Consider the following 26,869-nt stretch of genomic DNA (forward strand, 5'->3'; position numbering starts at 1 on the left):
TGGAACAGACAGGTCAGGGTTGTACATGCACGTACACATACAAATGTCAAAATGAAAAGCCATTATTTGAGATTTCTTTGCTCCAATTTTTACTATTGTATAATAAATGTTAATAATAGTTCTGATTATTGCGGGTGGTGTGATTGGTGCGTCATCACGGATAGACACTGACCCCGTCCAACTGGTAAATATATTCCCTGTTGCCGGTTTCCACTCATATTACTGGTCTTCTAATCTACACACCAGATAAATGTCTGTCTCAATTAGCGTTTCACTGTCACCTTTCTGAACTCTTACCCCACAATGACACACAGAGACACAAACACAAACGACTGTATATGCACAAGCAGCCTTCAACTGCCATGGTACAACTGAACTGTACTTATCAGTGTTTAAGGAATGAATATATATTCACTTCTGTAACTACTTATACTTCTACTACTACTAATAATAATGATTGAGATCAGCCAGTTTTCATTTTATTTTCTTTATTTCCTTGAATAATAAACAAACATTCTCAACGTAATGGAAACGTATGCTCGATGAATGTTTTTATAGATGAAATCATTGATAAATATAAAAAAAATCATGTATGCAAGTACAGGAAATGAAAATGGCACAGAATCTCACATGTAATAAAAAAATTCTCATACTAGCTGTGCTGCCTCCAGACGTCTTCCCTGTATGCCAGGACGAGCAGGAACGGTCACACCTGCAAGGACAAGAGGACAAGAGTCTAGTTCCACAGACCTGAACAGACGAGCAGATTTTCTCTGTAAAATGCTGTAACTGTTAGTATTTTGGCGTTAAAAACGGTTGTAGTAGTTGTGTGTGTCGGACTCTGAAACGAACCCACCACTGCTATTTTTTGGGTGAAGTGTTTGAGTTTTGTCTGCATGTGTGAACACTTCCTGTTACAGATTTATTGAGTGAGTCAGTGTCTCAGCTGTGTTGATAAGCGTCTCCCCGCCTGGCACACGTCCCGCCATGCCTCATGAGCCTCAAGGCCCAAAACAAGCCCCCCGCAAGGTCCCTGTCCTGGCCCCCGTCCCGGCACAGCTGGTACCAGCCTCGGGCCGAGCTGTGGGGCCGCGGTTAAGAATGAGCGCCACCGCGCAGCTTCGGCGGCGGTAGCGGCGGCGTGTGTGTGTGTCGGGTCACGGCGCAGGGGATTAGGTGTGTGTGAGTGATTGGGGGTGACAGCGCTTTCTGCATTAGGGGCCTGGCAGTGGATTTCACAGGCCTGTTTTAGACGCTCTAAGCTGGATTTGTCCCGCTGCAGTGTGTCAGCAGCAAGCCTGCCCCCCTCCCCCACCCCAGCCATGCCACCCACTCCCCAAAACCACCCAAAACCAGCCCCCCCGTTTACACCAGTCCAGTTAAATACACATCGTTTTTCGTTACCTGCCAATTCCTCTTTACCTTGTACTTACACTGTCCACACTGCAAATAGTCTCTGTGTGTGTTCTATAGTATGATTACATGCATGAGCATGTCAGTTTAAGTGTGTATGTGGATAATGGGTTTCCTGCGATGCATGTGTGTGTGTTGGGTGGTAGTAGCCTCGCCTAACACACTCGCCTATGAACCAGAAGACCCAGGTTCAAACATAACTTACTACCATCGTGTCCCTGAGCAAGACACGTAACCCTGAGTGTCTCCAGGGGGACAGTCCCTGTCACCACTGTTTGTAAGTCGCTCTGGATAAGGGCGTCTGATGTTTTTGGAATGTGTGTATTGTAATTCAGTGAATTAACATTAACATTTGTGTGTAATGTATGTGTCCTGTTCTGTGTGTGAGTTGTGTGCGGTGTTTTCAGCACTATGTATGAATGTGTTCAGCAGTGTGCATATTGTGTGAGTAGCATTGTATGTAATGCTGTAAATGTTGCTGTAAATGCTGTAAATGTAAATGCATTGCTTCTGCTGTATGCCCCTGTAAGTGTGTGTCTGTGTGTGTGTGTGTGTGTGTGTGTGTTGCCAGATCACCATTACAGCACTTCCATTGTAAAGCAGCATGTTGAGCAAGGCCCTGAACCACAGCACTGCACTAATTAGCAACATTCCAGTGGATTAGGCAGCTAATTAATGATGAGAGAGGCATTGTGAACAGTGTGTGTGATTGTGCGTCAGTGGCAGGGGTTTGTGTGTGAGAGTGCATGCATGAGTTATGGCCAGGTTTTGGATAAAGGATCAAAATCTGGCTTTTCTCTGACCTTAACACATTCAAACTCACAAATGCACATGTATGCGCATGCGTGCACACACACACATGCAATACATTTAAATTAGCAAGCATGTTGACCAGTATTTGTATATTATTATTTAATGTGCGTGTGCATATTCTCCATTGAATTTGTGTGTCAGTGTCTGCAGTATGCATATATTTGTGTAATTTGCTAATATGTCAAAAATGGGTGTATAGGGTGTGTATGAGGAGGTGTTTGCATTACACAGGTATCAGGGTGACAACAAAGGTGTATGAAATATGTATAGAAATTCTTAGATATACATTTACTAACGCAATTTCCATAGCAAATGTGCTCAGTGAAGAAGAGGGCATTGCGTCTGTATGAAAGAGTGTGTATATGTATGTTTGTTGCATGTGTATGTGGGTCTGTTTGCCTGTGTGTGTGTCTTCATTGCATATTTAGAAGTAATGCGTGTGTTGGTTAGCGATGTTTGTGTGTTTGTTGTGGAAATGGTGGTCTTGTGTGTGTATGCGTGTATGCACGTGTGGTGGAGCTGGTGTTATGTGTGTGTTGCAGTGTATTAAAATGGTGTTTGTGTGTGTCTGTATTGTGTTAATCCATTATTTGTGATAATGTGGTACTTTTTGTGTGTGTCTCTTTCTCCCTGAGTGTGTGTGGCACTGCTGGTAGTGTGCGTGTTCATTGCACATTTTCACTTAATGCATTTGTTTGTGGGAGTTTGTGTGCATGTGTTTGTGTGTATGTGTGTGTGAGTGTGTGTGCGTGCTTGCCAGCGTGGCACGTGTCAGAGTGTGTCTGGGATTAGAGTCCCCGGCCTGTTGCTCCATCCTTGATTACTGTGATGTCCTCACTGCTGTCTGTAGCCATATGGCTTGGAGTGGGGGGGTCTTCCTCCACCGCACCCCCTGAACCTCATGTACAAGTACACAACCCCCCACTGACCCACAATACACCCGCAGGCCACCAGCAATGTGCATGCTCACACACACAGACACACACTATATATACAGATACAGCACACTCTTCTGCAGATATAAACATACATGCAAACCCACATACAATTACATTTTCATACAATTACATATCTACACAAACAAACACCAGCCCTCACAAGCCTAATCAGACAGAAAATGTGTGCATTTGTGCATGCATGTGTGTGTGTGAGAGAGAGAGACAGCATGGCTGCATGTGTGTAGATGTTTGAGGTGTTTCAGAATGGTGTCCACATGAACCCAAATATAATTTTTGCAATTTAGATGCAATTTTTTTTTAATTATTTGCCATGAAATGGGGGATTCGGAAGGTCACTCTGTGCTCAGATTCCTTTTTCTGCTGTTGTGGACTGCGGTGCACATGGTTTTTCGAATCGTTAGAGCTGGTGAATGTCTGTAAATTAAAATGTAGTTAAAGCCCGGTTACTGCTGAAGGTGCAGGTTGAACAGGTGTTAATGGGTGTAATCCTCAGACAGTGAGGGCCTCAATCTCCAGAGCAGACTCCATCACACTCACACACACACACACACACACACACACACCACCTGCTGCAGTCTGCATAGGATTACCCCTCCACCACTCCAGATACCATTAACATACGTATACGTGGGCGTGTGTGTGCGTGTCTATGTGTGTGTGTATGTGTGTGTGTCAAAAGGACATGTACAAACAAACAAGAATAAAGCAAATCGCTAATGAACCGCTTTAAAATGCCCCCCCACCCGCCATTGCATTTCCACTTGAATAGAAATACAACTTCTTGGAATATATTTTAATATGTAGAATTATGCTGAAATGTTAGGATTTCTGTGTCCATTTAAAATAATGTCACAGACCCTGCCCTGTCACGTGGTTTTTTGATGGAATCTGAAAACTCTGAAAACTCTTAAACCCTTTAAGGTCACATTTCACAACGATGCTCTTTGGAACGTAGACAATCTGACCTGTTGTCATTAGAAAGAAAAATGGGACAAACCAAATGGAAAGAAATTTTGAGAAATTCTTTGCAAAATTGTTCAGTCATGATGACCTTTAAAATCCCCAAATTACAATGTCACAGCAGAGGCTAATTGATGACAGACACACTGTGTCTGTCATAATCATAATTATGATACCTCCCAGTATCATAATTATGAATGATCATAGATTGAAATGAACTGAAATGATAAAACCGATGACCTCAACCTCTCTAAAGCTTGCTATTCAGGTGGAGAGAATATGCATCAAAAGTTGCAAACCACTAAAATATAATAACGTCATTAATTTAGGCTACTCTTATTAATATTATCATCGATTATCATCATAAATTGCGCTCAAATCTCATGATGAAGAAAAGATGAAGCCCACACCACAGCCGGACGTTCTGGCCCGGAATATTGGGCAGTAGAGTCCAGTAGGGTCCACCGCTACTACAAGATGATTTGACGTGAAAACACCATCTTCTTACGAGTAAAAAAACGTAAAAGCAATAGTGATTGAGTCATGTGACTACTGATTTTTAGACCAATGAGGTGAGTGAAATGTTCATGCAGTGTGTGGCCTGCAGCCTCACTAGGACAGTGAGGTGGCTGTTAAATGACGGGACATGTGACACACAAATGCTGTGGGGAAGGGGATTTGTATTCCAGAAGCAGCATTTCTGACATGCATGCAGCAGGCAGACTTTTTATATTTACAGCAAGAGAAATCATGCAATTTAATTTAAGTGGCTAAACTATTGTTTTCAAATAATTATAATAAGAACTGATTAAAAAAGACGTTTCTTAATTTTAATTGATAATGTGGTAAAATAATTATAAAATTAAGAGGTCAGAGGTCACAGATGTGATCATCTTAGTAATTAGTATGAATATAATTAGTTTGGTTTTATTAGTTTTTCACCATAACTTTGAGAATCCCTTTTTAAAAAATCATCTAAAAACCCTTAAACCATAAACATTAAAGGCAACCATGTACACGCGCACACACGCACATTACCATATTGCGATATTTCCATCAGTTGACCTCAAGAAGGCCCCTCCCACTCCCACCCCCTCGTCTTTTCCGTTTCTCCACTTTTCCGGCGGTTTCCGTATGAGACCAGCGTTCGCACGGGTCGACCCACCTCCAAGTGAACTTCAGAAGATGAGGCGCCTGGCTCCGTCTCTGTCTGGGGGTCTCGACCCCTCGTCCCAGCGCCCAAAGCACCGCTCTTGCTGGAGCAACGCTGCACAACTCCCTCAGTATCTGGTCCACTGCACCACTGGCCCTGCTCAGACCAAATAAAACCGTAAAGCCTCCGGGAAAAAAGACGTGAAAAAGGTCCGAAAGTCCACTTCCGACTGCTTTAACCACTGCTCCACTCGCTCTCTATCCTCTGTTCCTCTGTCAATCTGAGCAGAAACCCCTCTTTCCTCCCTTTATCCCGAGGTAAGATACTTACTTTTCAGATAAAGCATATTATGATAAATCGGCTGAACTCTGTGCGTGTGTGTGAGCGTATCAGTGTCACACAGTGTGTATCTAACAAATACCATGATGCCGGATGTGGTGAACGTGTTGGGGATTTTTTTTTACGTTTTTATGTCCATCCACCCCTCTCCTGGAAAAATGTCCAGTCCAGCAACTTAACACATGCACTCAGCCATCGTTCACTTTTCAGCCGAAAATGTCACCACCGTTTTCCTCAAGTTCATCACTTCCTGGTGACCTTTCGGATGGTTTTCTTTTTTTAAGTCAATTTGAAAACCGGGACGCGTAAACTGTGCAAAAACAGCAATTACATAAGCGAGAATGTTGTGGAAAGAAAACCAAACCAAGTGAGCCAGACCCTGCTGCCCGGGGGGTTGCTGGGACGGATGGCGGGCAGCAGATATGTGTGTTTTTCATCAAGGCTTGTCTCTTCATAGAGGGGAAATCAGATGTTTTTTTTCCTTCTGTGTGTGTGTGTGTGTGTGTTGTATTGTGTTGTGTTGTGTTGAGTCGGGTTGTGTGAGTACATGTGTGTGTGGGTGTACAGATTTGATACTCTAAGCTTCTTATGTGGTGGCCGTGTCCTTAATTTGAGTTTCCACCAGGTCCTAGTGTCACCATCTCCAGTCCCAGCCCACAGAGGAACATGAACCCTGAACCTGCTGGGACCTTTCAGATGTTAATATTAGTTCTCCACATGATCCATCAGGAGAACGTGTCAGGGGAGCAGAGGTCCAGAGAAGATTCACTGTGTTGACTGTGGTGAAATGACAATGTGCAGATGAAATAAACGTCAATTTAACGAATGAAGGTTGATCAGAGGAAGGTTTGTGGTCGTTGTGGAGGCTGAACGTTAAGGTGATGAAACTGCCGTTAGCTCCCGATCAGGTAACGCACGTCGCGACCCTCGGAAAGCCCCCCTTCTGCCACGAACTCGGGAAGGAACGTTAGCGCTGCCTACCTGCTGAGGTGGAGCAGTCGCTGGAGAGAGATCCTCACACACACACACACACACACACCTGCAGCACGCCGCCTTGCTCCGTCGGGGTGTGATTCCTGCTTAAACTTTATAGTTTTAAAATGTTAGAAATCCGATTCAATTTAACACGCTTCGGCGAGCTGAAATTGAAATAGTTAATTGATTTGATTTATACATGATGGGAATTCATTTTAATAAATCCAACCGAAAACGCAGCGCTGACGACCTGGCACCCAGAAAAGAAATATAAATGATTTTATAAATGATTTTTTTGTTGTTAGCCCCAATAAATTATATGTTCGCCAAGATCTTAAAAAATGACTTCATTTTATTATAGTAATATCACAAAACAATTCAGACCACGGAAAATATGGCAAGGCAAGAACAAGACAAAACGGCGAAGAAACAACAACAACAACAACAACAATAATAATAATAATAATAAAAATAATAAAAATAATAAAAATAATAATACTAACAGCTGAAAGCTTTGTTATACCGCAGTAAAAGGCGTTTTTACTGCGGGTAAATCGGGGATTTGACGCAGAACAACTCGGCCTTTGTGCGGATTTAATCCCGTCCAGCCCGTCCTACTCTCTCCCAGCCCAATTATTTCAGCATTTTGCAAGCGAGGTGAAACGAATGAAAATGTTTTTTTCCCTGATCTGGGGAGGAGATGAGGGACTAAAACGTGGTTCCCGCGCGGCTGTTGGGACGAAATAATGTCCCCACGTCCTGGAAATATTCCGACTGAAACGAATCCAGCACGGGCCTGATTCAGGCATCGATTTACTCTCAAGTCTCTGAAGATTGATCCGGAAATATTAACATTTCGTTTCATTCATTCGATTGGCTGCTCACTTTCTTTTTGTGATTCAACATGAGTAAATTGTAGATCCGCTCCCCGACATATCATGCACACACCCAGAATCAGGTTTATATTCATAACAAATATATTTCGTTTTTTTTTTATTATAAGATGTTCGAACAGTCCGTGCACGTCATGGCGGGTTATGAACTGTGACTCCTCCTTACTTACACGCTTTTACACCGTGTTCAGTCTCCGTGTGTGTGTTTCTTGTTTGCTTTGTTCGTTCGTTCGTTTATTTAATTCCCGTTAGTTCGTGTGAAGCAGAGGGAACTTGGTGTGCGGTTGCGTTAAAATCGGAGAGCCGGAGAGGCGTGTGGGTGTGTTCAGGAGGGAAGGAGGGAGGGGCGGAGGGAGGGCGGGAGGGAGGGGTCAGACTGGACACTGCAACATCTTGGCTCTAATTAGCCCAACTTGTTCCTTGTCGCGCTCAGTCGCGCGCGCTCGCCCCGCACCACGGACACTCGCTTCACCCGCGACGGGGAGAAGAGATCCGAGTCGAGCCGAGCCGAGCCGAGCCGAGCCGAGCCGTCCTCCGACCTGTGGAGAGCCCGGCGACCCTTCACCCCTCCTGCAACAGGTGGACGTGCCGCGTCTCACCTGCGCTCCCCGCCACCGTGCGTAACGACGCCAGAGCGCGGAGGCGGACGAGCGGCACAGCGGGGCCGACCGAGAGACGGACAGGGCGATACACCCCCCCGACGACAGACGCCCCCCGGCCCGAGAGGGAGAGAGAGAGAGAGAGAGAGTGAGAGAGGGGGAGAGAGAGAGCGCGGGAGAGCGAGGGGCAGACGTTTAAAGCCGCTACAGGCATGATGTCCTACATAAAGCAGCCTCATTACGCCGTGAACGGGTTAACTCTGTCCGGCCCGGGCATGGACCTGCTACACTCCGCTGTCGGATACCCGAGTAAGTACAAAAAGCGCGACGCGTAATGACGGGTAGAGGGGGGCTTCGGGGGTCTCCGGCTGCAGCTTCTCTTCTCGGGGAGTATTAATATCATATCTCCCGTAAAAACAAGAGTTTTCCGCCGTCCTAAACGAACGGAGTTGCACCGGTTGCTTTGGAGATCGACTAATAAAAACCGTAAATACTACGCGTTCGTTCCGACTTTGCGCACAGTGCTGGGAGAAAAGGAGACAACACTTTACTGTCGTTTTATATTTAGTTCGAAATTGAAGTTCATATAAACCAAAAAATAATCATTTGTTTTACACCGGAAGAATGATAGGAGCAGAAATATATTACAATATTCGATCGTATAGAGCAATCCGATTATTGCATACAGTCGCTTTCGCGCATGCAACATATTTTTAGGCTGTCCAATCGAAATGAACAAGTAGGCTATATTTATTAATTAGTTAATTGATTTGATTTATACATGATGGGAATTACGATGCACAGCAGACATTACAGTCATGAAAATGACTTCACGAAAACGAATTTTCGTTAAGGCCTGTCATTTTTCAAGATCAGCCTTCGAAAATATTTTCTCTAATTCTATCTTCTTCTGTAATGACCATATTTCTTTATTGGTTTATTACTTATTTATTTGTGTGGATTTTTTCCCCCATTTTACCAGCCAGCAGAAATGTGGGTGTGTGAATCATGACGTCCTTTTTTTTTTTTTTTTTTTTTTTAAATGTTCTCTACGTTGGTTCCTCTGTTCCAGACACACCCAGAAAGCAGCGCCGGGAGAGAACCACCTTCACCCGCGCGCAACTGGACATCCTGGAGGCGCTGTTCGCCAAAACGCGCTACCCCGACATCTTCATGAGAGAGGAGGTGGCGCTCAAAATCAACCTGCCCGAGTCACGTGTCCAGGTGAACATCTGCATGAAATTCCATGGCGGGAAGCCGCAACGTCACCGAAACATCGCAACTGGGTTCTCTAATCGAATTCTTCTCCTGCAGGTTTGGTTCAAGAACCGACGTGCTAAATGCCGCCAGCAGCAGCAGCAGAGCAGTGGCCAGTCCAAACCCCGGCCCCCCAAGAAGAAGGCCTCTCCGGCCCGGGAGCCCAGCGCAGAGCCCAGCGCCAGCACCAACGGGCCCTACAGCCCGGCACCGCCTCCGCCCGGCACGGCCATCACGCCCAGCTCCAGCAGCGCCAGCGCCACCGTCTCCATCTGGAGCCCGGCCTCCATCTCCCCCCTGCCAGACCCCCTGTCTGCCTCCACCACCCCCTGCATGCAGCGCTCCACCGCCTACCCCATGACCTACACCCAGGCGCCGGCCTACAGCCAGAGCTACGCCGGCTCCTCTTCCTACTTCACCGGCCTGGACTGCAGCTCCTACCTGTCCCCCATGCACCCGCAGCTGTCGGCCACCGGGGGCGCCCTGAGCCCCATCACCGCCTCCTCCATGGGCGGGCCCCTCAGCCAGTCCCCGGCGTCCCTGTCCTCGCAGGGCTACACCGCAGCCTCACTCGGCTTCGGCGCCGTCGACTGCCTGGACTACAAGGACCAAGCAGCCTCCTGGAAGCTCAACTTCAATGCAGCCGACTGCCTGGACTACAAGGACCAGAACTCCTGGAAGTTCCAGGTCTTGTAGATCGAGGAGGAGGAGGAGGACGAAGAGTGGGAAGGCGCAAGGAAGGGAACATCAGCAGAGAACAAATGAAGAATCGACTTTTTTTCTACAGAAGATCAGGAGATGGTTGGGTGTGTCCATCTTCACCATTTCCACAGAGACACGTCCCTCGCCAGAGACACGCGGGCAGAACCATCACTCTATGGTGATCTGAAACAGTGTGGACCATTTTAAAGCCAATCAGACCAACAGCAGTCTTTATTATATAATAATTACAATGAAATTACTCAAACGAATTAATTTACTGATGATGTTTAAATGAAGTAGGAAACAGGTCTGAGCGAAAAGGGCGTAATGATAAAAAAAATTGTAATAAAATAAGTAAAATACATAAAACACCAGTTCCCCTTCCACCGGATCGAAAACGTTCTTCACCTTAAGATTCTGCATTTGTTTCTTTCTTTTATTTTATTTCATTTGTCTGGTTTTCTTTTGTAATGAAGCTGCTTTTCATATTTGTGACCTGAGAGAGTTCAGAGCCAAACGGAAGCGCCCGGCCGCGGACAGGAAGTGCCCAGGGGCATTGTGGGATACGGTCTTTCGCATCGGGCAGAAGATTCAGCGTTCTGTTCACCGACCACGTGGCTGGAGAGAAAGGGTTGCCATGGTGATGGGGTTTCTCTCAGTGCATAAAGGAAGGTGGGGTACCATTATGTATTGGTGTGTTGTTTTAATCTCTTTGTATTAGACTGTAACATTTCTTGTTTCTTTATAATTGTGAGTTCTTTGAGGTAAAAACTGTGGTAATTTGTTTTGAATTAATATTATGACTATTATTATCATCAGTAATATTACTATTATTAATAATATTATTACTTCTGCAGCTGTTATTAATTCTGCTATTTTTTTGTTTGTTTTTTTGTAAATATTAAACTTTACTTGAAAACTGCGATCATGTCTGGTACCGACAGTGTGTTGCACAGACTCCTCACGCAATAGTCTGTTTCTAGTGGGCTGCCAACTTTTTCATCTTGTTTCTTCTCTTTTCTTTTTTTAAACTCAGGGTTTTAGATGATAACGGTAGTGGTGTGGGTGTGTCCACTTCAAGCCACAGCAGTGCTTTCTTCTCACCCCGCCCACTCCTCCACTTTTGTACGTGTGTTTGCTTTGACCCCGCCCAGTGATGGACGTCTATAGTGATTCTGTTCTGAGACATTAAATAAGTGACAAAAAAACCCCCAAAGTCAAAGTGTGAGTTTACTCTGTTCCCTTTTCTGCAGAACCGTTTGCATTACAGGACGGAAAGTTTGGAGGAACATGCTGGAGGTAACTTGAATAATCCGGGTTAGGTGAACAGGAAGTTAATGGAACGCTGCTGTTCCCATCGTGAGGGGCCATCACGAGCAGAAGATATACAGACTCACTATGATGTGCTGTAGATTCCCAGTTTATAGAGATGAATAAAAAACTACACCCTGCCGCACAGATGAACCTCCAAATTCAAGGCATCCATTAGTGTGTGATGCTGAAAAACATGAAGAGCCCTCAGGACGACAAAGCTTGATTGTTCCTGTCAGTCTACCGATGACGACATTAAGGCCTAGAGTCTCTGTTTCATAAAGCCTACAGAACTCCACACTTTAACCAAAATGGCAAGTGCCTTTGTTTCGCATGTGGCCATGATGAATTCTGTCTCCCTTTTTATTCATGCTGGACAAGGCCAAGGTCACAGAATGAGGTCCATCTCACACCAGGTGATCATTCATCCTCTGGTGGTAAACAGACAAGAGAACCTCAGATCCTAAGTGCGACTATACACACAAAGACTCACACACACACATAGATGGATGGATGGATGGACATACGGACAGATTGATAGATGGAAGGATGGACAGACAGACAGACAGATAGATAGACGGAAGGAAGGATGGATGGATAGACGGACAGACGGACAGACAGACAGACAGACAGACAGACAGATAGATGGATGGATAGATAGATAGATAGATAGATAGATAGATAGATAGATAGATAGATAGATAGATAGATAGATAGATAGATAGATAGATAGATAGATAGAAAGTGGGTGTGGCCTCCTTCTTATCCCTCTTGTGCTCAGTAATCCCTGGGTGCAACATATGGACTCCAAAGCGCAGAGACGGAGCAGGAGACACAGATACACTCAGGACTTAAAATATGATTCATTTCTTTGGGCTTAATCCCCGGCAAACAAGCTGGCCGCCGGGCTGCTCTGTAAATACTGCAATCATCCTGAGGCCATGGCCGGACGGCAAGACCAGGCCTCCCCGTCCAATTTTCTTTTAATCGATTCCTAATCCCAGCCACCCCCTCCTTATAATTTACAGCAGGGGGAAAAAAATCAAAATTCATTTTCATCAAAAGTTTTTTATGACCTGGAAGATGAAGCTGTAGTTGTCTTATGTAAAGAGCCCTGCAATTGGTGAATAACCAGCAGGAGCCAGGTTCTCTCCTTTACTGTTCCTGTGCATGCAATTTAAAACCATGAAACAATTTTAAAATCAATATTTATTTCAACCAGCTGAAAAAAATGTATTATCAATCTGAATGCCATTTAACTAACAATAATGAAATAATGACATCAGACAGCATCTGATTTATTAACTAACAAGCAAATCAGCCACATTGTTGAGATTTTTTACAAACTCACATAGCAGTTTGTGAACTGCTAGGTACTGGGTTTTTATTTTTACATTTTTTTACATACATTGTGCATAAAAAAAAATCTGTATTTTTCCATCACTACATATTAATATTTAATATTAAGCAGAATTTTATAGTTTATCAAATTGTTTAAATTTGACCCTGAAAACAGAAAAGTTAAACCAGGATAAAAATATAAAACAACCCTCAATACAATCAATGTATATCTCATTATTGCTAATAATGCAATAAAAAGCAACAAAATTATTACATAATAACATGATTTTAACTGTTTTAATTAATCAAAGTATTAAATATTAAGACTGTAAAAATATACATGCTAATCACTATATATAATTAAAACCGCATTTTACTGCATTAAAATAAATTAATGCTTTAAACGCAGGCACTTTGCCACACTTGACACCAAAATCGTTTTAAATATGCATTGTCTTCAACTTAAACTATTTTAATCCATTGACAGTGACAGTGTAATCATTTTTGTTTTGCTGAGAAGGGGAATTATCTGAGTTGTGGACAAGGCCTGCTTGTTTCTCTGGTGCACATTTCTGCTCACCACTGTGAGAATAAAAAAGGGAATATGCATTGAAATCTGCAGCTCCCAGGATCCATGTTAAGGTGTCAGTGGATCAGCACTGATAATCTTGGTGGCTCTAGTGTGGCCATAACTTAATCTCAACTTTAACACCTTCTTATTAAGAGTAAAAGTCAGTGTTTGGGTTTGGGACCTAATGCTAATGTCTTGAACTAAGATTAGGATTAGAGTTTATGAGAGAAGCTGGCATGCAGTCTGACAGGGGTGGCACATGTGACACGACTGTGTGTATGTGTGGCCTTGTGGGTATTTTTGTGGAGGCGAGGTGGGTGCCATGTGGTTTTACCTGTCTCTGTACGTGTCTGACGTGGGTTTTAACTGCATTTGTGTGTGTGTGTGTGTGTGTGTGTGTGTGTGTGCTGATTCGGGCGGGCTGTAGAGGGATGGTTAGGACGTCAGTGGGTGGACAGGTGAAGTGTGTGTACCTGTGAGAAAAGAGGCAGATTGTCTCAGGCCAACATGCTGGAGGTTAACCATAATGCACCAGAGCCTGGATGTCATTTTTCAAAATTCCCCTCCCCTTCCCCTGCATCTGTCCCCCTTTCCCAAAAGTCCAACTCTGCTGAACTCTTCCGAGTCTCCTTGCAGTTTGTTATTTTTACTGATCTAATTTAGCGAATGTCCCAATCCTCTTAGTGTCTTGCCCCCTCAGCGCTTCGCTAAGTGAATTAGTCGGGATTACAGCGTCTCTCTCTTCCTCCCTGCTTCTCTCTCTTCTTCTTCGGCGCTCCGTCTCCAGGACGTTCTTTCTCTCTATGTTTTCTTCTGCTGGATTACTGTCACTCTGTGTCCAGTAGACAAATCGGTTCCAATTTCCCTGCCTTCAAGTGCATTCTGGGATAGGCAACCATAATCAAACAACCTACAGCAACAGAAACAGAATTCTTAATAACGATTAAGTCACCAGAAACTATTCAATTTGTGATGTTTCTGAAATCCAAATATTTTTGATCATGAAAATGATGTTGGACGTTCAAAATGTTGGAACATAACATGTGGAGAGGACTGGGGTAAACCTACCAACCAGATCAGAAGGGGAGGGGGGCCCTTCTGTCTTAAGGATCTGGGGTCATATGGAATACACTCTGGGGATTTTGAAAAGTGACCTTTACTTGACCCTGGGACCATTAATGGTATAATTTAAATGCTATTTAATTCGATCTATCTATCTATCTATCTATCTATCTATCTATCTATCTATCTATCTATCTATCTATCTATCTATCTATCTATCTATCTATCTATCTATCTATCTATCTATCTATCTATCTATCTATCTATCTATCTATCTATCTATCTATCTATCTATCTATCTATCTATCTTTGACAGAATGCTTTAAATTGTTTTACTTTATTTATCACAAAGATTTTAGCAATACAGGACATCTCTGTGATGATTATTTCTCCATCATGGATAATATGGAATTGGTCTAGAGCTAAATTCACCAAAGCCTGTGATATTATAGTTATAGAATAGTTATATAGTTATATAGAAGCTCCCAGGTGGTGTTGTGCTGACAACTAAGACTAAAGAAAAGAGGGAATGACTGAAAAACAGCAGAAAAAGGTGAGAGGTAAGAGTGACGAAAGACAGTAAGGTGGATGAAGAGAGGAGAGAGGTGTGTAGGGAAAACAGTAGGGTAAAGGGTATGACTAAGACCTTACCCTGGTCTCCTCCCTGGTCTCTATCTACAGTGCATAATGAAAAGTATTCACAACGCATCACTTTGTCCACATGTTGATATGTTACAGCCTTATTCCAACACAGATTCATTTTTTTCCTCATAATTATACACACAAGCCCCCATAATGAAAATGTGCAAATATTTATAGTTTTTGGCAAATTTATTAAAAATAATCTATCGATCCATTCGTCCATCCATCCATCCATCCATCCATTCATCAATCCATCCATCCAGATTCTGGATTCCTTGGGAGTTTGGATCTCTGATCTGGGATCATTCAGGATATGCCTGCTGGTTGTCATTGATGTGAGTTGAGTGACAGTTCCTGTTAGCCACTACTTAATGGCACTGATGCCACTGGCTGACAATCACAAACAAAATGAGAAAAATAACCTGGGTCGGGGGTGTTGGTGAGAATGGAATGGTGGATAAGTTAAAGCTTAAACACTGGAAGTGAGGCCATATGGTACAACATGGAGAAACAAACAAGTGATGAAATGAACACAATCAATGGGGACACAAATGCAACAATGACAATGAGAACTTCATCAAGCTCCTCCTGAAATCCATTAAGATCAGAAAGTGCACTCTCATGAAGACTTGAACTCTAAAGCTGCACTTAAAAGCCTCCAGTCCATTTATTAATGCAGGACCTCTGTATTCTTTATGCCTCTATTCTGTCCACCTCCTTACCCTAATGCCCCTCGCTCTCTCGTCGTCTCTCTCTCTCTTGCTCTCCCTCCCTTTCTTTTTTATCTTCCTCCCTCCACTTTCAGTAATTCCGCCGCTCTCGCAGCCCCATAATCCACCACTGACCTCAATCCAGTGATGTAATGGGTCATGTGACCTGGGGGAGAGGAACAGAACAGGGAGGTAATGTAGGGAAACATGCCTTAATCTGGGGCGGGCGACCAATCACAAGCCTTGTGGGGGTGGTTGGGTTGGCTGGGGGAATATTGGGAGCATTTCCATTAAATTTCAAAATATCAGCGGAAAACAAGTCAACATGTTTGTCTTAGAGTCACTCACACGTACACTACAAAAACAGTCACACTAGCATAGCAACAGTACGTCCATTAACATGGACGGGGAGTTTCCATACGTTTACAGTGCAAACAAAAGAATTATTCAACCTCTGAAATATTGAACATATTCAGTACATAATATATAGTCAGTTACATTTTGACTTTTCAATTAAACTTATTTACATATTACATATTTTACCAGTAACCAAGTAACCAAGTAACCAATCCAGAATGTGTCAATAATTCAAACTTATGTAGACCAATTAAATCTTTTAAGCAAAATAAGATGCATTTGCATGCATATTTGTGAATAAAATTATGTAAATTATGCTTGTAATACTGAAACTACTGAAAAATTTGCTAAATGCATTAATGAAATCTGACCATGACAAATGAAAAAGCATTTAATCTGTTCATCCGGTATTGAACAGTTGTATTGATGTTTTTGGTCAATACTAACAGGTTTAGTTAGGGACACTTAACATTTTGGGTTCAGTTTCATCTGAGGTGCTTACTCAAGGCCTGGGAATCACTGCACCATGAAAACACTGCTGAAGTGTGTAATTGGATAAACGGGCACGGTGTTGAGGTAAAGGGGTTGGTGAGGCCTTACATTCTGGCACACACACACACACACACACACACACACACACACACACACACACACACACACACACACACACACATAAACATCACAGTTTCTTGCTGATAAATTTCCTCTCTATATTTCCTCAAATATTCCATCATTAAGAGACTTTTTTTTAATCTACCATAGTCATTTACAACATGAGCAATGTTTGAACTGGAGTTTTGATCCATTTTATCTTTTAAATGCACCAAACACTTGTTCCCTTTTAAAGCATGTCTAAATGGCCCTAAACTTTGAATAGTGGTGTATAAATCAATGAAGATGATACTGTGAATATGAACATATGTCATTAATGTGAAGCATGGTCATGTAGCCTAAAAACTTGTTTCTTACATGAATCATTCTAATTAATTGTTGGTGTAATTTATCATTACATTTAGGATCTATCTTGTGATACACATTATTTGTGGCATGTCATTTATGCAGATGATTTTTTACAGAATGCTTTAAATTGAGAGCTAAATTCACCAAAGCCTGTGATATTATAGTTATAGAATAGTTATACAGTTATATAGAAGCTCCCAGGTGGTGTTGTGCTGACAACTAAGACTGAAGAAAAGAGGGAACGACTGAAAAACAGCAGAAAAAGGTGAGAGGTAAGAGTGAGGAAAGACAGTAAGGTGGATGAAGTAGAGAGGGATATTAGGAGAGAGGTGTGTAGGGAGAACAGTAGGGTAAAGGCTATGACTAAGCCCTTACCCTGGTCTCCTCCTCCTCCTCCTCCTCCCTCCATTCCTGTGGGCCGCTGCAGTGTGACCTGCGCTCCACATGGACCGCTCTGCATCCTGGCTGCACCTCCTCCCTCCTGTGTGCAAATTCCACAGGTCCTCTGAACGTTCTCTAACCAATGAAACCATCGTTTAGTTGGATTAGAAATCAGAATCATCTGCAGTGATGCTCAGAATGAGTCGAAATTGGGGACGTAGAGGCTGTGTCCTCGTGCTGAATGTCTCAGGGGTAAGATGTCCCTGTGCTGCAGAAAGGAGTGTGAGGATCTAAAAGGATCTACTTGAGCGTTTTAAGGCTACCAATAAACGCTCTTTATTAGTAAAATGATAGAGGTTTAGATTTCTGGGTGATGTTGAAGTATACACAGTCCAAGTTCGTGTGACATGTGGCATGAGGAACCCTCTGGCGGGGACCGTGGCGCGAGGCAGGGTGGTGGAACGGTGCGGCTGCGCCCTTAAGATGGAGCGCGTGGCATGACAGGCGTGTTGTGCGGCGCTCCACCGTGATTGTTGTGGGGCAGGCTGCACTCGTGGCCGAACAAGGTTAATCTCCGAGCCCCCCCACCCCATCTCTTTGTGCCGCGCTAATCTCCCACTGCCTCTGTGTGCTGTACTAATCTGCCTGACCCCCCCACCCAACCCCCACAAACCCATCGAGTTCCACCTGCCCCCCACCCCTCCCGGCACCGTCCCATTCCAGGGTCTGCGTGCGGTTAATCTCTCTCTCTCTCTCTCTCTCTCTCTCTCTCTCTCCCTGCCTCCTTCCTCCTGCTCGCTCAGTGAGACGGCAGTGCTTTGTTAATCTGTGGTGTGTCAGTCAGCACTTTGGGCCTGCAGACAGACGGATTGGCTGTAATCCCTGCAGTGGCACAGATGGACGGGCACGACGCAGACCTTGGGGAAGGTGAACTTAAACAAGGCACCCATTGCTGGATGTACACACACACACACACACACACACACACACTTCATATACATCATCCATAAACATGAGGCATCATGAGCACAAGACGACAGGTGCAGTCGTACATCTACACAACAAATGCATGTCTTACTTTACTATGACATCTGGACCCACACATCTGTTTCACGTAGCCAAATTTCACATTAAGCAACAAATGATAAAATAGAATGAAAGACCGAGCCCAGGGAGAAACCCATGTAGGACCAACAGGTTGGCCGCCGACCATGCCCGTGTGGCATGAGCAAGACGCTGCGTGGAAAAAACACACGGGTGTGCAGTCCGTACATTTCCAGCCATGTGAATTTATGAATATGGCTAAATATCAAGCAATTTCCTTTGGGATTTAAATACGTTTTCTGATTGACTCTGAAATGAGTGACTTTATGAAACAAATGTATCGGCAGTGTCTGTATGTCATTATTTTTGAAAATTAAATGGAATTTACACACATTAAAACCAATCAAGTGTCTCTTCAGGCCAATGCAAGTTAAGAGCCCTCCCATCACACTGTATATAGAACCTTATTCTTTCAGTCATTTCTGGCACCTTACTGTATTTTTTTTATTAATTTTTTATTAATATTACTTTCTACACACATATCTGCGCTGAAGGAGTTGCTTTTAATCTCATCCTGCATGCAAATAGTGACAAAAAAGGCATTCAATTCTATTCTGTACTTTTACTCTTCATTTATTCACATTTAATCTACTTATTAAATGTAAACCGAATCCATATATACTGGAAATGTTTATGACAATAATTAATCTGTAAACTGGGTAGTATGAAAAAAGTCTTTCAGTTTATTTCAGTTTACATGCATCCTACATCCTTCACAAGCAAAGATCTAAGATTGTTTATAATTTTTTTTATTATTATGAATACATTTATTGTTACAGAACATAAAGGTGAGCAATGTGAGGGAAAAAGAAAATATCTTTGGTTTAATTTCTCGTAATGAAATGCGAGAACAGCCCCGTTCTTCTACTGCGTTCCCCCTGCAGGTCGTTGTCGCCACCTTGTGGCCTTTTTGTGGAATTCCATCATGACATTTTTTTTTTCATTAGCGATTTTATTTTACGGCATTGCTGTGAGGGACAACTGCATATTTTCATAAGATAACTTAAGTGGACAAACAAACTATGGAAAAACATTTATATATGCAGTCTGTAGTTGATTTCTAAGCTTTAATGTGTGCTGATGGAGTAAGATGGAGCAGCATCATTGAAGTTGCACTGTAAAGTGCTTTACTGACATGTAGACATCCTCGTAGCAATCGATGGTGTGGACATTCACAGTCAGCCCTGCTGTGCTTCATTTCTTTTACTTGACTACAGAGTTGGTAGCGTAGACTGGGCCAGTGGGGTGGCGGTGCTCCAGTTCCCAAAGTCCATTGTCTCATTCATTCTTCTGCCCCCAAATGGTTCTGGCAGGGGGAGCAGAAGGTGCAGCACTGTTCCCACAAAAAGGGTCAGGACGGCAGCAAGCAGGACCAGGCCCCTCCTGATGATGAGCTGAGAGTTGGAGAGCAACGCTGTGGGCTGCACTGTGCCCTCTTGCGCCTGACATGCCAATCCTCCATGACCATTCACACTCTGGTGTGAAAAAACGAAACATATCATGCCTTAGAAGAAATAATATAGCATGCAACTATGCCATGCTTTTGCGTTGTTTAATTGCATGTTTAATTACCGTTTCGTTGCTTGAAGCTGTCGAACGAGACGGATCCGATTCAGACGCTGGACTCATTAACGGTACAGCTACTGTATTTCCTGCTCGGGCAATCGCCTGTAATAACCAGCGCTGTCCATTAGCCACTGGACCCAACCTAATCTCCTGCTGTATTGATTTAATGCTAATGCTCATCCGACCTCTAAGAACCCTGATTAATGACCAGCGCCACTTACCTCCTTTGTCAGTCTCTTCCAGTTCATCTTGAAGATCATAATAATGTAAAAAACTGCCAGCAGAAAGGTTGAAATGAGCAAGCCAATCCAAAAGCCTGTTCAGAAAAGAAACGGAGAGGTTTGAATCCAACACATTTCACCAAATATTTTTTTCAGACCCGCACCAGTACGTACCCATAACCTGCAAATCAGTCACAAACATCAGTGCAATTATTATTGGAAGTCCAATACAGTAGTAGCCAATGGGATTCGCGATGGCTGCTATCTTCTGCTGACCAGTGCCGAGGAGAATGCCCATACTTACACACTGCAAAGGAGAAGATCTTCATTGTCAGAAACAAAAAGCCACTGAGTCACATGCAGCGTGCATAGCACAGGTACAACGTGTTGATACACACGTGGACAAAATTGTTGGTACCCTTCAGTCAATGAAAGAAAAACTCAAAATGGTCACAAAAATAACATGAATCTGACAAAAGTAATAATAAATAAAAATTCTATGAAATTTAACTAATAAAAGTCAGACATTGCTTTTCAACCATGCTTCAACAGAATTATTTAAAAAAATTAACTCATGAAACAGGCCTGGACAAAAATGATGGTACCCCTAGAAAAGACTGAAAATAATGTGACCAAAGGGACATGTTAATCCAAGGTGTGTCCACTAATTAGCATCACAGGTGTCTACAATCTTGTAATCAGTCAGTGGACCTATATATAGGTCTCCAGGTAGTCACTGTGTTGTTTGGTGACATGGTGTGTACCACACTCAACATGGACCAGAGGAAGCGAAGGAAAGAGTTGTCTCAGGAGATTAGAAAGAAAATTATAGACAAGCATGTCAAAGGTAAAGGCTATAAGACCATCTCGAAGCAGCTTGATGTTCCTGTGACTACAGTTGCACATATTATTCAGACATTTAAGATCCATGGGACTGTAGCCAACCCCCCTGGACGTGGCCGCAGGAGGAAAATTGATGACAAATCAAAGAGACAGATAATACGAATGGTCACAAAAGAGATCCAACGTGAACTTCAAGCTCAAGGAACATCAGTGTCAGATCGCACCATTCATTGTTGTTTGAGCCAAGGTGGACTTCATGGGAGACGACCAAGGAGGACACCATTGTTGAAAACAAATAATTAAAAAGCCAGACTGGAATTTGCCAAACTACAGGGAGAATGTCCTATGGACGGATGAGACAAAAATTGAACTTTTTGCTAAGGCACATCAGCTCTATGTTCACAGACGGAAAAATGAAGCATATCAAGAAAAGAACACCGTCCCTTCTGTGAAACATGGAGGAGGCTCTGTTATGTTCTGGGGCTGCTTTGCTGCATCTGGCACAGGGTGTCTTGAATCTGTGCAGGGTACAATGAAATCTCAAGACTATCAAGGGATTCTAGAGAGAAATGTGCTGGCCAGTGTCAGAAAGCTTGGCCTCAGTCGAAGGTCAACAGGACAATGACCCAAAACACAGCATAAAACACCCAATGGCTAAGAGGAAAACATTGGACTATTCTAAAGTGGCTTTCTATGAGCCCTGACCTCAATCCTATTGAGCATCTTTGGAAAGAGCTGAAACATGCTGTCTGGAAAAGGCACCCTTCAAACCTGAGACAACTGGAGCAGTTTGCTCATGAGGAGTGGGCCAAAATACCTGCTGAGAAGTGCAGAAAGCTCATTGACCGTTACAGGAATCGTTTGATTGCAGTGATTGCCTCAAAAGGTTGTGCAACAAAATATTAAGTTAGGGGTACCATCATTTTTGTCCAGGCCTGTTTCATGAGTTTATTTTTTTAAATAATTCTGTTGAAGCATGGTTGAAAATCAATGTTTGACTTTCATTGGTTAAATTTCATAGAATTTTTATTTATTATTACTTTTGTCAGATTGAAGTTATTTCTGTGACCATTGTGAGTTTTTCTTTCATTGACTGAAGGGTACCAACAATTTTGTCCACGTGTGTACTAGGGCATTAACACAAAAGCTGGTCGACTTCAGAGACAGAAGTTCACACCCCCTGAGAGAAGTTGCTCTCTGTGAGCTTTTTCTTGCAAATGACTTGCCGCATGACAACCAAAGACGCTAGTGGGGTTTTTTATAGTATTGTGACGTTTTTCAGGAAGCACAACAGTCTTTTGGGGGTTGGTCTCCTGAACTGGAACTGTTTCCTGTTTCGGATCTTGCCAGTTGTGAGGTTTCAGTTCTGTGAGTGTGTGTGTGTGTGTGTGTGTGTGTGTGTGTGTGTGAACTCGCTACTCCAATTTACTCAACGTCAACCTACTACAAGTGTGTCTGCCACAGTATTAATGTTTTTATTATATTATATATATATATTTTTTTTTTGAGGGGACATATGAAAGACAGCTGGAGATGGGAATGTAAAATGCTAAGTAGACGTCTGGGATTGTGCATGCTCAGATGACATAATGCCAACTTTCCGAATCAACTTTATTGAAGGATAAGTTGATCTGAAAAGATGTTAACGACCTCGTTGATCCACTTACAAAAATTCCATTACAGAGCTGAAGGACGATGTACACGCTCATGAGTTCAGACACCAGTTCTGCAATGTTCCTGAGAGAAATGGGGAGAATGTATTATTTGCTTATAATCTGTACTGTTACTACTTAGCAGTACAATACATTTCAGCTGTAACATAAAGTTGCTTACTCATCAGAAGTAAAAATGTAGGCGATAACCCTTTTTGGTGCACCCAGCACAATGGCTTGAAGAACAGCTAACACAGCTGTGGACGAAACAGTGAAGAAAGACTTGATCAGGTTCCTCACGTGTCCATTGCAATTCTAATTCTATATAAATAAAAAAAAACATATTTACCAGTAAAGGTAAGAACCACCTTGCTGGTAAAGATGGCACCATCTGTATCTCCAGCACCCAGGGCGTTCCCAACACGGACACAGGCAACCACCTGTACACCTAGAGGGATCTACATGAGCAATTACACATTATTACTGGCACACGTGCCACATACGTACAGTCCATTCATGTTCTGGCACCCATTACTCATTCATTCTCCAGTCACGCTTCACAATGATACACCCATCAATGTTTGACTTGGTTAAGGGTTTTTTCAAGATATAAACTAGCCTTCAAAAGTTTAGGGTCTTTTAGAAATGACCTTGTTTTTCCATGAAAACGGTCTAGAGATATTACAAACAGAATAAGAAATAATCATTGCTATGGAAAAAATTATGTAGATACTGTTTGGCAGTTTTATTGCTTCTTTCATCAATGCAAAGGTTTTCAGCTAAAATATTTTTTCTAATCATGAATGAAGCTTTAAAAGTGACAGACTTGGATGAAGAAATACATCATTCCATTGGAACCCAAGACTAATTTTTACTGCTAAAGTTACTACATGTATCCAGAAATTCCATCATTAACAGCCAATTCCAGATACCAGAGTCATTTACAACATGAACAATGTCTGGATTGGAGTTTGATGAACCGAATAATTGTTTCCCATCATTTCTAAATGACCTTAAAGTTTTGAACAGTGTTGGTGAGTGTTAAGAAAGTTTTTTTTTTTACCATATAGTTAACATAAGCCAGCATGATGACCACATGTTGGGCACCTAGGTCCTCTTCACTGATCATACCTGTTGATGGGGATTGAGAAGTGTTGTCAGGTGGTGTACATGGCGATTAGTATTTAAATAGGCCAGAAATGCAGTAATCTGTGTTGTAGGAACCTGCAAGGAACCCCCCAATCTCATAAATCCACCACTCAAAGCAGCACATCATGGCACTGGGGATGGCCAGTTTCATATACGAGCTCCAGTCCTGCAGACACTCGGTGGTCCACCCTGGAAGTGGGGAAGAGGAGTGTTCACAATGATCAAGGTGCAAAGGTTTCTGAGGAAAATCCTTGAAAAGTTCTTCCCAACTCACCTCCCCAGCTCTTAGCATGCAGATTCCTGCAGCGAATGTAAAGAAATAAAAACCCACAGTTGTATATAATGGAGAGAGAGTTGGCTGCAGCAGATCCCCTGAAAAAAAATATATATTCAAGAAAGAAATTGCCTACATGATTGTAAATGAATGCAATAAACTTAATTTAAATGACTTACGGCACACCAAAGTCCAGCCAGAAGAGAAAGAAATTGGTTAGCAAATTTGCAATATTGGCCAAAAACGCTGCATAGACCAGTGGCATGATCATGCCCTGAAGAAAAGAAAAAAAAACAGCTATCAGAAGAGCTTAATAATTATGACCTGCAAGAATTGCAAGAATCTAGCACAGCTAGACTTTACCTGGTTCTGAAGGTAAGACATTTGCAGCTGGTGCAGGGCCAGGGCCTGGGGAAAAGTACAGACATATAAATATCATGCTAACAAGACAGAAAATAGGCCACAACTAAGCCAAGAATTAGTTCCTTGTTGATGTGTGTATGATGCAGACGGTATGATTTGAACAGACTCACCGGAATGGCAGGCAGATATGCCATGGAATACACCTGCGCTATTCTGGAAGAGACAGCATTGGTCACTACATAGAAAACCCATTTCGCCAGTCTGCATCTCCCTGAGCAGAAATGTGGTTTTGTGTAGGACAGTGATGTGCGAAATTCGGCTACTTTGACCACAGTGTAAAACGTGAAATGATTCAGGAAAAGCCATGTAACGCCCTGTGACAGATTCACATGAAGTGGTGAGAAGATCATTTGATGCATGGCCTAAAAACACATGCTCCCTTATTAATTCACCTCTACAACAGTCATAAGTACAAATCTGAACACAAGCATGTGCTGACAAACTGTAGATATCTGCCGGGAGTCCTGATGGGTTCCTCCAAATGCAGGACAATGCTAGACCTCATGTGGCTGGAGTGTGGCCACGTGGAGGCAACACACACTACTGAACCTCATTTTGACTTGTGTAAAATCAGAGATGGATCAGTTTGTAGTGTGTTTTTCACTTTAATTTTGAGTGTGACTCCAAATCCAGACCTCCATGGGTTGATCAATATGATTTCCATAGATATTTTTGTGTGATTTTGTTGTCGGCACATTCAACTATGTAAAGAACAATGTGTTTACAGAATACAATTATTATGTATTATGTAATTATGTATAAAACTAAAAAAAAGGATTTTACAGTAAGAAAGGCCATGGTGGCCGGGCAGCTAAGGAAGTGGACCCGTAATCAGAAGGTTGGCGGTTCAAATGCTAAACTGACAAGATGCCACTGAGCAAAAGTACCGTCACCACTGACTGCTCCCCGGGTGCCTTTCATGGCTTCCCACTGCTCACTAAGGAGATGGTTTAGGGTAAATGCAGAGGACAACTAAGCAAAACCAATGGATAAAAGCTGTAATAAGAATATTTTTCGTGTTCTCTTTATTTTTTTGAGCAGAATATTTTTGGAATAAGCTGAGGGCCCACGGGCTGTAGTTTGGACATCCTTGCTCTAGAGGGTGAATACCAAACCCACTGTAAGTTCAGAAAGTTTCAAGCACTTTGATGCAATCTGCATAAAATTAGAAAATTCTGATTTCATGTGAGGTTTTGTGTCAAACTGTTTTTTTTTTTGGCATGGTGTCAGCATGGCAGTTCCCCCAGTTGCAAATCAAGTGTACCATCAACATTTTAAGGAAACATTGTGAATTTATTCATTGTTACCTGGCAACCTCCGCATCCTGACCCAGCAACAGGAGGAAGGCCTCAGTGTTGACAAGAACACCCCAAGAAGCCAGGCAGAAGACCATCAGGATCAGGATGCTCTTCTGTAGAATCACTCCCACACGCAGTAGCTTTCCACCCCCAAATGTCTGATGATAGATAGGTGGATAGATGGATGATGGACGGACGAACATACGGACGGACGGATGGACAGACAGATAGATAGATAAAATAGATTGTAATGTTTAAAAGTCCATACCTGAGATACTAGGGTGTCACATGCAAAACATAATCCAAGACATATTGATGCACTTGTCACATTTATGAACTGAAAGACAATTCACAGAAACATTCACATTAAAATGTGAGCGCATAAAAACATTACAAGACAAAAAAAGTAGTAACTTACTGCACAAGCCATGGCATAGCCAGCCAGGGCACTGTTGCCCAGACGGCCACAAAAAATTGTCACAACAAATGGATGGAGATAATTCAATATGCGAGATGCCAGCTGTGGGATTCAACAAAAGAAACTTAACGGAGCATCAGCAACCACTGTGAACATGAATGGAACGCTGCACCTGGGTTCCAGTTCTTGACTCTGACTGGCAAACATCTTGCAGCAGGACAGAGATGGTCTTACCAGAGGTCCTGTCATGCGGAGGATGTGGTACAGCTCTTCTCTGTAGGCCAAAGGGACCCAGCGCCTCATGAAGCGGCAGCAGAAGAGCCTGGCACTGATCTCCTCAGATGATGAGGGTCCATCAGGCCGAGATCGGGATGCATCCATGGTGTCTTTAGACTGGCCTTCAGCAAACCCGCTGTCTAAGACAGACACTGTCCTCTGCTCTGGTTTTTGCCATGTACAGTGTTTTTCACTGTTCTTACTGATTAAAGGCTTACTGATTAAAGGAATTGGTGAACCCAGTACA

At 42.9% G+C, this 26,869-nt stretch overlaps 2 protein-coding genes and 1 long non-coding RNA gene across 4 annotated transcripts; 1 reads left to right on the forward strand and 2 right to left on the reverse strand.

Annotated features, from left to right (window-relative positions):
* Positions 1–468: 468 nt before the first annotated feature.
* LOC114801632 (uncharacterized) lies at positions 469–6,646 on the reverse strand. The gene is made up of 2 exons (XR_003751607.1): positions 5,311–6,646; positions 469–712 (listed from the first exon to the last, which is right to left on the reverse strand). It is a non-coding gene; the product is annotated as an uncharacterized LOC114801632 (long non-coding RNA).
* A 1,275-nt stretch (positions 6,647–7,921) lies between these two features.
* otx5 (orthodenticle homolog 5) lies at positions 7,922–11,279 on the forward strand. 2 transcript variants are annotated; one of them, XR_003751606.1, is made up of 4 exons: positions 7,922–8,413; positions 9,177–9,328; positions 9,419–10,735; positions 11,100–11,279. XR_003751606.1 is itself a non-coding variant. In XM_028999756.1 (3 exons), the coding sequence occupies exons 1-3, from the start codon at positions 8,317–8,319 to the stop codon at positions 10,055–10,057; spliced, it is 888 nt and encodes a 295-aa protein (XP_028855589.1). In that variant the 5' UTR covers positions 7,922–8,316; the 3' UTR covers positions 10,058–11,271. The 2 variants fall into 2 exon arrangements, 1 of the variants encoding a protein (XP_028855589.1); XM_028999756.1 differs by having other exon boundaries at positions 9,419–11,271.
* Positions 11,280–19,162: 7,883 nt separating this feature from the next.
* Positions 19,163–26,869, reverse strand: LOC114801955 (multidrug and toxin extrusion protein 1-like). The gene is made up of 17 exons (XM_029000469.1): positions 26,581–26,869; positions 26,347–26,448; positions 26,197–26,265; positions 25,938–26,086; positions 24,741–24,783; positions 24,571–24,615; positions 24,387–24,481; positions 24,208–24,305; positions 24,009–24,122; positions 23,848–23,915; positions 23,134–23,242; positions 22,966–23,041; positions 22,800–22,869; positions 20,464–20,596; positions 20,290–20,384; positions 20,075–20,170; positions 19,163–19,977 (listed from the first exon to the last, which is right to left on the reverse strand). Exons 1-17 carry the CDS (start codon positions 26,725–26,727, stop codon positions 19,714–19,716), a joined length of 1,773 nt encoding a protein of 590 aa, XP_028856302.1. The 5' UTR covers positions 26,728–26,869; the 3' UTR covers positions 19,163–19,713.

Source organism: Denticeps clupeoides, chromosome 13 (genome assembly GCF_900700375.1).
Source record: "Denticeps clupeoides chromosome 13, fDenClu1.1, whole genome shotgun sequence".
NCBI classification, from domain to species: domain Eukaryota; kingdom Metazoa; phylum Chordata; class Actinopteri; order Clupeiformes; family Denticipitidae; genus Denticeps; species Denticeps clupeoides.

Coding starts and splice junctions, on each gene's coding strand:
- otx5 (XM_028999756.1), top strand. CDS start 8,317: ATGATGTCCTACATAAAGCAGCCTCATTACGCCGTGAACGGGTTAACT. Junction 8,414..9,176: donor CTCCGCTGTCGGATACCCGA/GTAAGTACAAAA, acceptor CCTCTGTTCCAG/ACACACCCAGAAAGCAGCGC. Junction 9,329..9,418: donor TGCCCGAGTCACGTGTCCAG/GTGAACATCTGC, acceptor CTTCTCCTGCAG/GTTTGGTTCAAGAACCGACG.
- LOC114801955 (XM_029000469.1), bottom strand. CDS start 26,727: ATGGATGCATCCCGATCTCGGCCTGATGGACCCTCATCATCTGAGGAG. Junction 26,266..26,346: donor GCTATGCCATGGCTTGTGCA/GTAAGTTACTAC, acceptor ATTGTCTTTCAG/TTCATAAATGTGACAAGTGC. Junction 20,385..20,463: donor GACTGATTTGCAGGTTATGG/GTACGTACTGGT, acceptor TTTTCTGAACAG/GCTTTTGGATTGGCTTGCTC.